Consider the following 13,119-nt stretch of genomic DNA (forward strand, 5'->3'; position numbering starts at 1 on the left):
TGGCTTTTACCGTTCATGTTAGATTAGTATGTATTTTTCTGGTGTTTTAGATTGAGGAATAACAGTATTTGTTCGAGCGGTTTGTCTTCATGTAAGATCTCTTCCCATTTAAATCGGTGTAGTAAAACACAATTGCTTTGTGAGATGGTAACAGATAAGTAGCTTGCTTAGTATGAACCACGTATTCATAATACCACTAATTATTTAGGCTGCTTCTATGAGATCTTAGAACTTATATCTCAAGGTGGGTGGCGCACTTAAGTTGTAGATGTCTATGGGCTTCATTAACCACTTAACACCAGGTGGGCTGTGAGCTCGTCCACCAAAGTAAGCAATTTTTTTTTTTGCGTGGATACAATCGTGCCCTTTTAGTTACCAAGCTTTAATTTGTCCCCTTGCGTAGCGTTTCTGGGACTCTATTACAGTGAATCCAAGGAAATACATACGTCAATATTTAGATCGTTTGTTTCTTGACAAAACAACATGAAAAAATTACAAATAAAATACAGAATTTCACAAAATGATATATTTGATTTTATTATATTATTAACATCAGTACTAATACACGGTGATGTTTGATCGCGACTGACTACAGTCCGATGCAATTTGAATGAGAATTATAATTACAATAAATAATCTCTACTGGAGATAAAACTGATTAAAATTGCTCCTTAGTCCCACATCTCCGGCGGAATCTCAATAAGTCTGTCGTATAGTTTCAAGTTCATAAATTGTCGATCGGGATAAGATAACCCTATTTAATTATTTCAGTTTAACATTTTATATTTGTGCGATTGTAATTCCAGAACAAACTTATTGGAAGTTATTTTAATAAATCAACTGATAAAATATTCACCTCTTGATTAATTTGAATCATATGACAATTAAATCATTTTTAATTATAAACAATTACAAGTTAAGATACTTAAGAAACGCGGCGAAGTTATATGTGTATATATCGTGATTAATCCAATAAACATTACAGTACATTGAAGGTATAATATTACATCAATATAAAAAGCGTTCTTTAAAATAATGAATGCAAGAATCACGAATTGTTGCGACTAACGAAATGTGATGTTTAAAATAAGTTTGACGATCCTTATCGTAAGATCTAGATTATTTTAAAACATTACGAAATAATTCGCATCGCCTTGTTCGGACGTTTCTTAATTAGAAAATAAAAATTCAAGTTAAAAAGTATTCGATCACGTAATACTTTGTGCGATAATATCAATCAGTACAGTGAATACAAATTATAATAATAGAGTTGTATCGTTACATCACTTACAACTAATCAAGCAAGCTGGAACATATATCTTAAACTATATTGACTGCGATCGCTTATAAAAATTTAAATAGATCAAAACAAACATTTCACATAATTCCTTCGCCTATCCAAACAGAGACACGAACGTTGTTACAGTCAAGTTAAAATTTTCACGTTGCACTTACTTCAGAATTTAGAAATTTTGGTCACAAATTAAGACGAACATTTACGTGCTAAAACTTATATCTATATACAAATTAATAGTTATTTTTTTAACAAAGTACGTACATTAAATTAGGAATAAGCATGAATTATTTTTATTTTAGCATAAATCACAGACACTTTTCCTTACAAACGGCCATTTTAAGAAATACACAATTTAGGTACATATGCCAAATATTTAATTGTTTATAAAACTAGGTTGTGTTATCGCCATCACTGGATTCTTACAAAGATTACTTAAAAACATTTTATATAGAAAATGTCATAACATTAAATGAAATAAAATATACATTTTAAATATCATATTGTTAGAACGCAAAGAATAAAGGTATAGATTACATTAAAACTTATTATTAATATATAAAAGAAATTAATAAAAAAATCTTTAAAATGATATAGAGAATAAAAGTTTGGAATCCAGAAACAGCAAGAAGCACGACCCTGCTAATTTAACTACACTTCTGGAATGGCCTAGGAATTTATGATTAATCTGTGAAAGAGCGTCTTACACAGTTACACACGAATACACGATTTGGCATGTTCATAGTGAAATAAAATAAAATCGCCATGTTGGTTTATTAAAAAGACACGCCGCTAAACAATTTCACATTACTAAATAACCGAACTCAAAAGGTGGGCACATTGACTATAGAATGATTATAGTAAAAAAGAATTAGTCTAAAAGGCTAACGATCGTGACGTCGCATTAACTTGAAAACTTAAAACAGGCCGCCGCCGCAACCAAACCTATCACTGCCCAATTTCCGGTGGTAGATTCTGCGAAGCACTGCTCTTCCTAGAGCTAGCCCGTAAGCTCACCTACCGATGCGCGCGAAGCTGGAATAGCCCCTTAGGCTTAGAGAAAAAAAAAACTGCCCAATTTATTCATCAACGTCGCGACTACTTTCATGAAAGCGAATTTCGAATCCACATCTATGGCTGAGCGTCGACTCCTAATCCACAAACGAGCGTGTGAACTGAATAACAATAATTTCGCTGTAATCAAGTATGTGTGTTCTTTTGTGTTATAGTTAAATGTTGGATGGTTGGATGATCAGTCATAGTCGTCACCTGTGTCGCGAGCCCTCGCTCCGACGGCGGCTGTAGACGGAGTTCCTCGCTCGCGTCTCCTCAGGTGTCGTTCGGTGACCGGAGCGAGTGTAGGGCGTTGCCGTGTCCCGAAGGTCGCCGCCGATCCAAGAAGGTCTTCAGTTGGGTCGCCGACAACAGCGTCGACGGAGCCTTGAACGAAACAACAGTAAACGCTTAGATACAGATCATATCATTCGACCCTACTGTTGTCCTTTTTTTTCCTACCTAAGCTGATAGCCTTAAGAGGCTCTTTCAGCGTAACCTTAGCTAGTAGGTGAGCTGACAGGGCTCAAACCGGAGTGACGCTAACACTGACCCTAACAAGAGCAGTGCTGCGCAGAATCTACCACCGGATCGCAAACGCGACCCACTGAGAAGATCCGGCGAGAAACTCAGTGGGCTGTGTCTATGGGTTAATTCGCTCGTCGAGCCCCTCCTCGCAAGCGACGGGTTCGACGAGGACGGAGACCGGTGCTTGAGGTACCTAAGAGCACCATTAATGGATCGGGAGAATCCACAATGACCTGTTTAGGGCGACGTCGACTCTAATATATTGCACTAGTGATTTTGTATGAGAATTTGATGAATTTTTAATAACAATAGAGTGAAGTCGTTACCTCGTCAAACCAGGAGTGCTTGAGTGCATCGTGCGGGGAGAGTCGGTTGGCAGGCGCCGGGTCCAGGAGGCCGCGTATGATCTGCTGGGCCCTCTCCTCGATGCCGGACCAGTGTTCGGGAGGGAAGCAGTAATCACACTTGATGATGTTTGCTGTCGTCTCTTCTATTGACTCGTCTAAGAACGGCGATAGCTAAAATTCAAAATAAAATACACGTTTTTATCTTATCTTATAAGGTATAAGGTATAAGGTAAACGAGCAATTCTTGTATATATATAATTTGAATCTCGGAAACGGCTCTAACGATTTTGATAAAATTTAGTATACAGGGGATGTCGGGGGCGATAAATTGGTCTAGCTACGATTTATTTTCAGAAAATGTTCTTTTATTCGTGTTCCCAATAATCAACTTTTTCGATAATCAACTTTATGACTCTTCCCGACATCTATTGGCAAATAATAATACAATTTTTCTTAATTGAGAGCAACTAACTGCTTTAAAGACAATAACACTATCAGATGACGGCGTTGTTAAGCTACCCGAAGCCAATGAGTGTTTGGTTTAAGGTTAGACCAAGAAAAATAATTGTTTATTTATATTATTTGTGTCCTTTTAACTCACGCGTTCACTTAAAAATGCCTAAACGATCTTGGAATATTTTATCATTTTATCAATAAGTAATTAGTACTTAAATATAATTTCAAAAAAACACAATTTATCATCATCATCTAGTAAATTTTATAGATTTCATGTACACTAAAGAGAACACATTTGATTAAAGCTTAATTAAGACAATACAAATTGTATTTGTAACAATGTAAATTAAAATTTCGAATGTTAATGATTTTAATTAAAAATGACAAAAATAATGCGTAGATACTGACTCCCGTGAGGAACACGTATAAGAAGACGCCCGCTGCCCAGGCATCCCATGCGGGGGCCGGGGGTCTGCCGAGGACACACTCGGGAGGCGCGAACTCCAATTGAGCAGGAGCGGGAGGCAGCACCTCCCTGCCAGAGTTCCCTGCTCCGCCATCGATGGTTTCAACAGCAGATCCCAAGTCGACTAACTTAAGTTGCGGCTGAACTCCGCCCAACTCCACTAGGATATTTTCCGGCTAAAACAATCAATACTTTAAATATTGAGGCAGCTAACAATTTTTTGTGTGGTTTTGAGACAGATTTTTTTTTTTTGGTTTGCCGACCTCTCTGCCCACCTCACGTTAAGTGGTTACTTTGTCTGTGAAACTGCATGTTTTCTCGTCCCTTTTCTAAGGTAGAGTTTGTCTAAACCAGATAGTTCATCAGCAGCGCTATTAAATAAATGTGTTTTATTTGAATTGAAGTGAAAACTTCTTTAGAATCGTTGTGATTTCAAACCGGATGCAACGGAAAAAACGACAGGTAAGAGACACAAATACAAAAGAATGAGACAGAAATATACATACTATTTAATACAGCGCCATCTGTGAGATTTTTGAAGTGAAAACTTCTTTAGAATCGTTGTGATTACAAACCGGATGCAACGGAAAAAAACGACAGGTAAGAGACACGAATACAAAAGAATGAGACAGAAATATACATACTATTTAATACAGCGCCATCTGTGAGATTTTTTAATACTAACGTGTGTATGAAAGCTCTTGTAGTGAATTTTAATTTAGGATTATACGTGAAATTAAAATATCAATTCACAGAGGGCGCTACCTTACAATTATTTACTAATGACAAAATTTTAAGACGTTTAGGATAATTGTATTTTAATTTTGGAAGGTTTCACTTCTACCACGTGTGAATTGCACACATGTATTTTTTTTTTTAATTTAAGCTTACTAAAATTTATAAAATTAAAAAATTTGATTTAATTATAAAATTATACGTTGAAGTAATTTTGTCGATTTATTATGGAAATATCCAAATTAAACGGGATAATCGAAATTTACTTTTTGTTAAAAAAAATGCCTTTCTCTTTGATGCTGTGTTGTTTTTATTGTAAAGATAAGATGAGTGTAATTGCGTGAGTATGTTGCACTGTCGAATGTATATGTGATCAAAACTTATTTTATAAATACATTATGATTACACGTTTTTAAAACAATTGATATTCAATGTCACGTTTTTTTTTATTGCTTAGATGGGTGGACGAGCTCACAGCCCACTTGGTGTTAAGTGGTTACCGGAGCCCATAAACATCTACAACGTAAATGCGCCACCTAACTTGAGATATAAGTTCTAAGGTCTCAGTATAGTTACAACGGCTGCCCTACCCTTCAGACCGAAACGCATTACTGCTTCACGGCAGAAATAGGCGGGGCGGTGGTACCTACCCGCGCGGACTCACAAGAAGTCCTACCACCAGTAATTACGCAAATTATAATTTTGCAGGTTTCATTTTTATTACACGATGTTATTCCTTCACCGTGGAAGTCAATCGTGAACACTTGTTAAGTACGTATTTCATTAGAAAAATTGGTACCCGCCTGCGAGATTCGAACACCGGTGCATCGCTCGATACGAATGCACCGGACGTCTTATCCTTTAGGAAACGACGACTTCAAGTTTTGGACTGAATAAGTTGTACGTACCCTGACATCGAGATGTGCGACGTTGATGGTATGAAACCAGTCGAGGGCCGAAAGTAGCTGGCGCGTGTGGTGTGCGACCGTTTGCTGCGTGTACAGGGCCGGGTTGGCGGCCGCCCAGTCCAGCAGCGGCCCGCCCCCCACCAGCTCCAGCACCAGCGTGTGCGCGCCGGCCCGCGGCACTTCCGCGAACAGCGCCAGCGCCCGCACCACCGCCCCGTGAGCGGTCCGAGACAATATCTTGTACTCGCGAGTCGCGTCAGCACCGCGTCCGGCCAATACCTACGTTATTATATAAAATACATATTACAGTCTACAGTCAGTATCTAACAATATTATATATTCTACTAGCGACCCGCCCTCGCTTCACTCCGGAAACTGTAATTTATTATTGATTTGTCCACTATTTAATGAATGTTATTATACATATAAAACTTCCTCTTCAATGACTATCTATTAAAAAAAAACTGCATCAAAATCCGTTGCATAGTTTTAAAGATTTAAACATACATAGAGATATAGGGGCAGAGAAAGCGACATTGTTTTATACTATGTAGTGCTTTATATGTTTTAATTCCAATACTAATTCAACACTCAATTACATAAATGTGACAGTTTTAGATTTAATCAAAAAAAAAATAATGTATATTTTTATCTTAATGTGTGCAGTGTAAAATAACAAACCTGTTTCAATGCGACCCGTTGTCCTGTACCGGTGTCCCGAGCAGCCAGGACTCGTGCGGTCCGTCCGCGTCCAATTTCTTCTTCCACGCTATACCGTCTGGCAAATTGTTCTCGCTGCCAGGCGCCTCCACCGCCGCAGGCCGCGGGACCCGAGGCAGGACCCGGTGCACCGCTCCGGGCGCACAACAACCGGAAACTGTATTGTCCAGCTGGTAATTCTTCTAAAGCCAAAGTGTTCGCAGTGGCCGGAGTCTCTGTAGCACGACGCCACTCGCCTTCACCGACGCGACAATATTCGAGATGAGTGGCCGATGGCTCATCCCAGTGAACGACGAGGCCCCCGCCGGGATGAGCGCGAACTGCCGGTACCCCAGGTGTACCACCAGACCCGACAGTTAATCGAGCAGATGTCTGGACGCCGCCGAGCTCGTTACTGACCAGGCAACAGTAAACTCCCGCATCAGAAGCGCGACAAGCATGTATCGTGAGGGTCGCGAGTCCATCTGGAGTAAAAGTAATGGCGAAGCGACCGCCATGTCGTAGAGCTCGCGTTTCAGGGGCGGTCTTGCGCCAGGAGGCGGTGGCTCTCGTGGCTCGGGCGCGGCACGCGAGCGACGCTGAGGCTCCTGGTGCCACAGTGACGTCGGAGGCGGGCTCAGCGAGCTCGGGAGCACGCAGCTCGACGACGTGCCCTTCAGTACTGGACTCGTTGCTGCCGCTGGCGGCGCTACCGCCGCGTCGCAGCTTCAGGCCCCAGGGCCGTTTCGATAGGCCCTGCATCATCAGAGGGCGATGAAATCAACTACGCCATAACAAGCTCGACAGTGCAGTTCACAAGCGGTGCATGCATGCTCACCCCCATTCCGTTCTGGCGTGCCGGTTCACTTAACAGTCATTATCATCTAACTTTATTTAGGTACTATCAATAAATAAACTTATGCATATTTTATTTAAGGCGGTTATTCCAGATCACTAAACACAATTGAAGTCTTGCGCGTGATTTTAAACAGCCCGCTATCACAGTCTATGTTAGAAATGCATTCCATTTTAAGGTATCACCTACAACAAAAGAAATATAGAAAAGCTTAAAAACAATAACATGCAAAAGGAAATATAAAAAGCATTGAAATTTTTTCACAGACTACACAGCAAATAAAGCTTGTTCAGAGAAAATTTACTTAATAGGTACAACAAGTAAAATTGTAAAATTAGCATTTTAGTAGAAAAAATTCAGCCAATCTACGTTTGATCGAAGGATTGATTACTCTTTGTTTATTTTCTAATGTTAGTGAAAGCAGAGGTTCATCATTTAATTTGATTACGCCACATTTCAAAAATCCATTAAATATAAAATTAAGTTAATCAGAACGAACACAGTATTGTTTTTCGACTAGAATATCATTGAAGCTATTTTTAATGAATACATCTCATACACAGTCTGGCCATAAATACTATTACGAAAAAAAAATATTTGAAAACTGTTTCTCTCAATTCAGATGATTTCAATATACATTGTTTCTCATTTTCGTTCAATAAAGAGACGATCGTATTATTAAAAAGTATGAAGCAAAACTGCTGTTTTAAAATTCTACGCATTTATATACCGGCCTATTGATAGGTGAATTAAAACGTTTATATGTAACTAAAAATATATGAAAATCGATGAAACAGTCAAGAAAAAAATACAAAGAAATCTCCGAAAGCAAAATATTTATTTAGGGGAAAATAACGTAGGAATTGCAACATATATAAGATGCACTATCGATAATTTAAAAATAAATAGGATGTAAAATATGAAACTGCTTCTCAAAGTGTTACGGAAACAGTGATCACAACTTTTTATTGAAAATGGAAATTATTAATTCCGAGCAACAGTTGTTAACGTTATGCAATAGCGGAACACTTCTTAAATATTTTTATGTGATATGTATAAAAAACTTATCCAGCAATGTCAATAAGATTTTCAGCGACAGCTGGCCGCTACGTTTAAAGAATTTTCAAAGGCAAATTTCAGTTTGTCTTTAATAAATTCTAGTATGTTAATGTATGAACCGAACCCACACTGCATTAATATTTCGTTGAATAGAAAAAAAAAGTTTTCCCTATAACAATATTTATGACAAAAATGAAGTACATAGTTCGAAACTCTAGCGCTACAATTACTTTAAATAAACGAATTATCACTTTAAATGATGAAACAAAGGATTAAATAGTTTCTTCCAATTATTAACTGTTTCTAATAAGCTTGGACATGCCTTTAGATCAGATTTGGTATGTAAAGCAATTATATTAAACTAAGTATTTTTAATTTAATAAGTATCTAGTTGTTTTAGAAAAATAACAAGTACTATCAGGACTAAAGTAAATAAATAAATTACGGAGTCACCTATACGGTCACATTACCCTAAACTAGGGGAACTACGGTACTATTGGAACCGGGACTGTTATATATACTTATATATACGTTTAGAGAAACACATCTATATATAAAAAATCCAGCCACAGCAAATTTGTTAGTCACATTTTTTTTGTCCCTGCCTATTCGCTGATGGCCTAAGAAGCTATTGCAGCCGCACAGCCGAACGGGTGGGTGAGCTCACGGGCACAACCTGAGACAAAGTTAGTCACAAGAACGTTCGCCCGACGTGAGAATCGAAATCACGATTCTCGGCCAAGGTCGAGGCCACTGAGTCAGTCGAAGTCGAACGTACAGAAAAAGGCTTTTAAAAGACGTAATAAAACTATAAGGTCTAAGTTAATTTAACGGTTATACGTTGAACTAGTTCATAATAATAAAAGGTTCACATTATTTTGGCGTCATATTTAAGAAACGGAAAAATTCTTAAGTTTCAGAATCACTCGTCAATCATGTTTACTTTCGATACCAAATCTTCTCTAATTTTAATGTTAATAACGAGACATAATTTCGAACATCGAAATAACAAGTGCATTTAACTCATTTTATATTATTATGTTGATCTGTGACGTATATTAGTTTTTTCTACAGTGCATTTGCAACCTAGTGAAAGTATCGAAGACCATTTATTTTCTTTCAAGAAAATCAAGTCTCAAATAATAGTTCCAAATTTACCGTAAGCCATCCCATGCCAAGATGATATTAATTTAGGACGTAATTGAATATTATGCCTCGTTCTATATTTGAATCAGATACGTACGTTCGCGTGCGGCGGCGACGTCGGACTGAAGGCCGAGCTGGCGACGCTAGCGGCGGCCTTCTTGCGGTCCTCCGAACGTGTGGTGGTTGTCGTTGGCAAGTTGATAGTGTTGGCTTTAGTGTGGGGTCGCTGCGTCCTCTGTCGCAATTCAGGGCGTCCGTCTAACGATAACGGTACGTAATGCAGCCCGCACCAACCCTCCCCACTATTCGGACGGGAACAGGAATGTTAAACAAAAAAAAAACAAAAAAAACAAAAATAAAATGGGCTCTCCAGCTGTGTTATCGACTTCAATTCTTACGTGTTCTTAAATTTGAATTTAATTTTATTTAATTGACTGTAAAACTGCTTTGATTTTATCGCCAAAAAAGGTATAGTAGAATAACTCGACAGTTTTAAATTTATGCATATGACATAACACACAGAGATCAACGAGTAAATTTGAAAAAAAAATTGTGTGACTCTAATATGGCCAATGCATAATTACTACTTGTATTTAAAAAAAAATGTTACCTATTTCTCACCTTTCTTCAACCATTAGATACTACAGTATATTCGGTCAGAAATGTTACTTTATAATTGTATTTTTCCCATAAGTAAATTACGTGTTTGTAATGTATACACAGCCTAATTTTCGTGTTTCGTTCTAGTCGTACTGCTGAGATAAAAACCAAACAATTTCTGGCCTGACAATAAATACCTCATGAAGTTTCATAACTAAATGTATATTGTCACTTTCTCTACGTACAGAATTGAAGTCGATTTTTCAGTCATTAATGTGTATAAGTAGCTATTAATCAGAACTTGTTACAGGTTTAAAAAACTACGGCTTAACTGTGTCTAATGTGATTCGTACAGCGTCGGTGATACGCTATCTACGGTGTTCTTGGGACAGTATTCGTGTGTCTGGTCTGCGGCAACACTCCGCGCACTTACCGTGATCAAAGCACAAGGTGTCTCGAAAGTATGGTCGTTTAGTTTACTGGGGGAACATTTAATGAATTCAATGGGACGTGGATGTTATGTACAATAACGTGGTTTTTACTTGAAAATTCAGTCACTATAGGCGATTCTCGGACTGAGCGTTGTGTGTGATGATTAGGCGGACAATTACAATTGATTACTATCCGGCCGAGACGAATATTTTAACCGTTTTGACTATACACAGATCTTCACTGCACCATATTATGCACCCCTACAAAATTCTATTGGTATATGAATTAAAATATCAAGATTCTAGTCTAGTCTTTAGATTAATTTAGACTACTGACGTCTTTAAATAATGTTCACATCTAACAGCGTGTTACTTTCAGATAAAACTCATTTTTATTTAATCGTGCCGCAACTGGATTTCACGAATCCCACACACAAGGATCAGAAATACCATAACTGGCCTAGAGTGATTGTATGGGCCGCTATATTAACGCGAGTAGTTATCGGGCCTTGCTTTTTCGAAGAGGATAAAAAGGGATTTGCATTTGTGAATTCGGAGCAATATGTGTGAAATATCAGGCCACTTTCTGGCCGCACTGCAAAACTTTCCAGGTTATATATCCAGAGACCGTTTTCATGTTTAAAATACATTTTTTTTCTTACAAACGTCTTACTTTTTTGTATCTCACTAATAAACATACATTCTTTTGAGACCCCTTGTAATTATAATTTAGAAAATTAAAACGAATGTTATTAATTTAAAATGTCTGAAATTAGTTACAAATCTATGAAATACATGAATTAACTGGTAGTAATTACGATAGTTACATAGGATATGTCGCTAGGACCGGAGCTTCGAGGCGTGTGTGTGATATTTGTTAGTAGCGTTAGCCGAAAAGCTGGGCCCCGTAAATAAAATAACCAAAACGATACCCAACTAAACCAAGCATGCAGGGCTAAAAGCAGAAAACCACAAGCATTTTTCTTTATTTAATATTTATTGATTATTCATTCATATTAGGCAGTATTACAGTGATGTTAGTATATTAGTGTCGGTACGTTTTATATACACAAAAAATGTTGTTTTTTTGATAATTTTTGACATTTAATTTTGATTAATGATGGTTTTGTTACTAAATTTTGATGTACAACTGTAACTAACACAATTTTATATAAGTACAGATCGATATGGGTCCGTGAAGGCTAAGTACACTAGTGATAGATAATGATGTTCTTAATTATATAATGTTACGCTTGTTACACAAAATACGAGGTCGGGGGCGATCCTTTCCCGTGATATTAAACGATAATACAATATGATTTGCTGAACAAAGGGCCACAAGGAAGCGTGAACAATTCCATCTAAAAGCGATATATCTTTTTTCAACTTTAAACCTAAAACACTAGACGGTACAAACTGAATTCGTTTGTCAAAACAAATGACACAGCGTTAAGGCAATGCTCCATGTAGTCACCGGCAGCTGTAGTACAAACACTGAGTTATTTATCATCACAAACGTGAAGCGATGCATAGCGGTGCTCGTCATATACAACTTTCAACACGCGAACTGAACTTTATATAATTTTATAAGCTGCTTCGAGCTTTCGATGGTGGACATTTCAGCACGTTCATTTCTTAATAACTATAAACATCAAAAGCCGATTTCATTAAGCATTTCATAATTTTATTACTAGTTTTTGATATTATAATTTTGATTAAATGTACTTATTACTATCCCTTTGAAAGTTGAATAATCCAAGTTCATGTTGTAAAAAAAATATATATATAAAAATAAAAATAAGAAAATCAATGTTGGCCCCTGTACCTAAAATAAATGGAATTCAAATACGAAAATTGAGTTTGCTATTGACATTGACACTCTGATCGGAATAGACGAAATAATGTTCACCAAGATACATTCGATTCCAAATTGATTTTAAATCATATAGATAAATCCTATTCATCAGATATGTACGAACATCTGTATAGATAATTGAGAGTAACTACATACTACAATAGATGATTATAAGTATAATTAGTTAGAAAGACAGACATTCAGAGATTGAGATTTTAATGAAGATTCGATTTGTTACATGGACGCCTAAACCTAAAATCGAATACAGCATTAGTTCAATATGCGCCAGGTAACATGTAGGTACAATCATTTATTATTCCATGAAACTTCGATTGCATCAAGCCTCCTTCCTCTGTATCTAGTAATGTATCGTATCAGTAAATAGTAAATATTAACTTCGTTTTATATAACGTTACCTGGCGTGTATTTTAACCTAACATGAATATATAGCCTTATCCTAACATGCAATACACACTAATCCATTTCTTTTTCTCGTCTTATTAGTATCTCATTTTCATTCCATCATATCCAGTCTTCTTCGATTCCTAATTAACATCTAATCGAACGCGTCAAAATATTCTCACTGATGATGATTTTGATGATATTCACACCGTGTAAGTGAGAAATAGTAGATGTTCCATCCTGAATATCTAACAAGAGTCACAAGTTTTCGCTTATATTCGTTT

The 13,119-nt window shown here is 37.1% G+C and overlaps 1 protein-coding gene across 8 annotated transcripts in view; it reads right to left on the reverse strand.

Moving 5' to 3' along the window:
* Nucleotides 1–511: 511 nt before the first annotated feature.
* The window catches only part of trio (trio Rho guanine nucleotide exchange factor), a 166,194-nt gene continuing 153,586 nt past the window's right edge, over nt 512–13,119 (reverse strand). For 7 of the 8 annotated variants that reach the window (XM_089735254.1, XM_028187433.2, XM_028187431.2 and 4 more), the window contains 6 exons: nt 9,645–9,849; nt 6,469–7,242; nt 5,788–6,066; nt 4,087–4,320; nt 3,202–3,393; nt 512–2,734 (listed from right to left, as the gene is read on the reverse strand). In XM_089735254.1, coding sequence (XP_089591380.1) covers nt 2,624–2,734; nt 3,202–3,393; nt 4,087–4,320; nt 5,788–6,066; nt 6,469–7,242; nt 9,645–9,849 — 1,795 coding nt within the window. In that variant the 3' untranslated portion in view covers nt 512–2,623. The other variant, XM_028187435.2, reaches the window with a different exon arrangement.

The sequence above is a fragment of the Bombyx mandarina genome, chromosome 01 (genome assembly GCF_030267445.1).
Source record: "Bombyx mandarina strain Sakado chromosome 01, ASM3026744v2".
Classification (NCBI taxonomy): domain Eukaryota; kingdom Metazoa; phylum Arthropoda; class Insecta; order Lepidoptera; family Bombycidae; genus Bombyx; species Bombyx mandarina.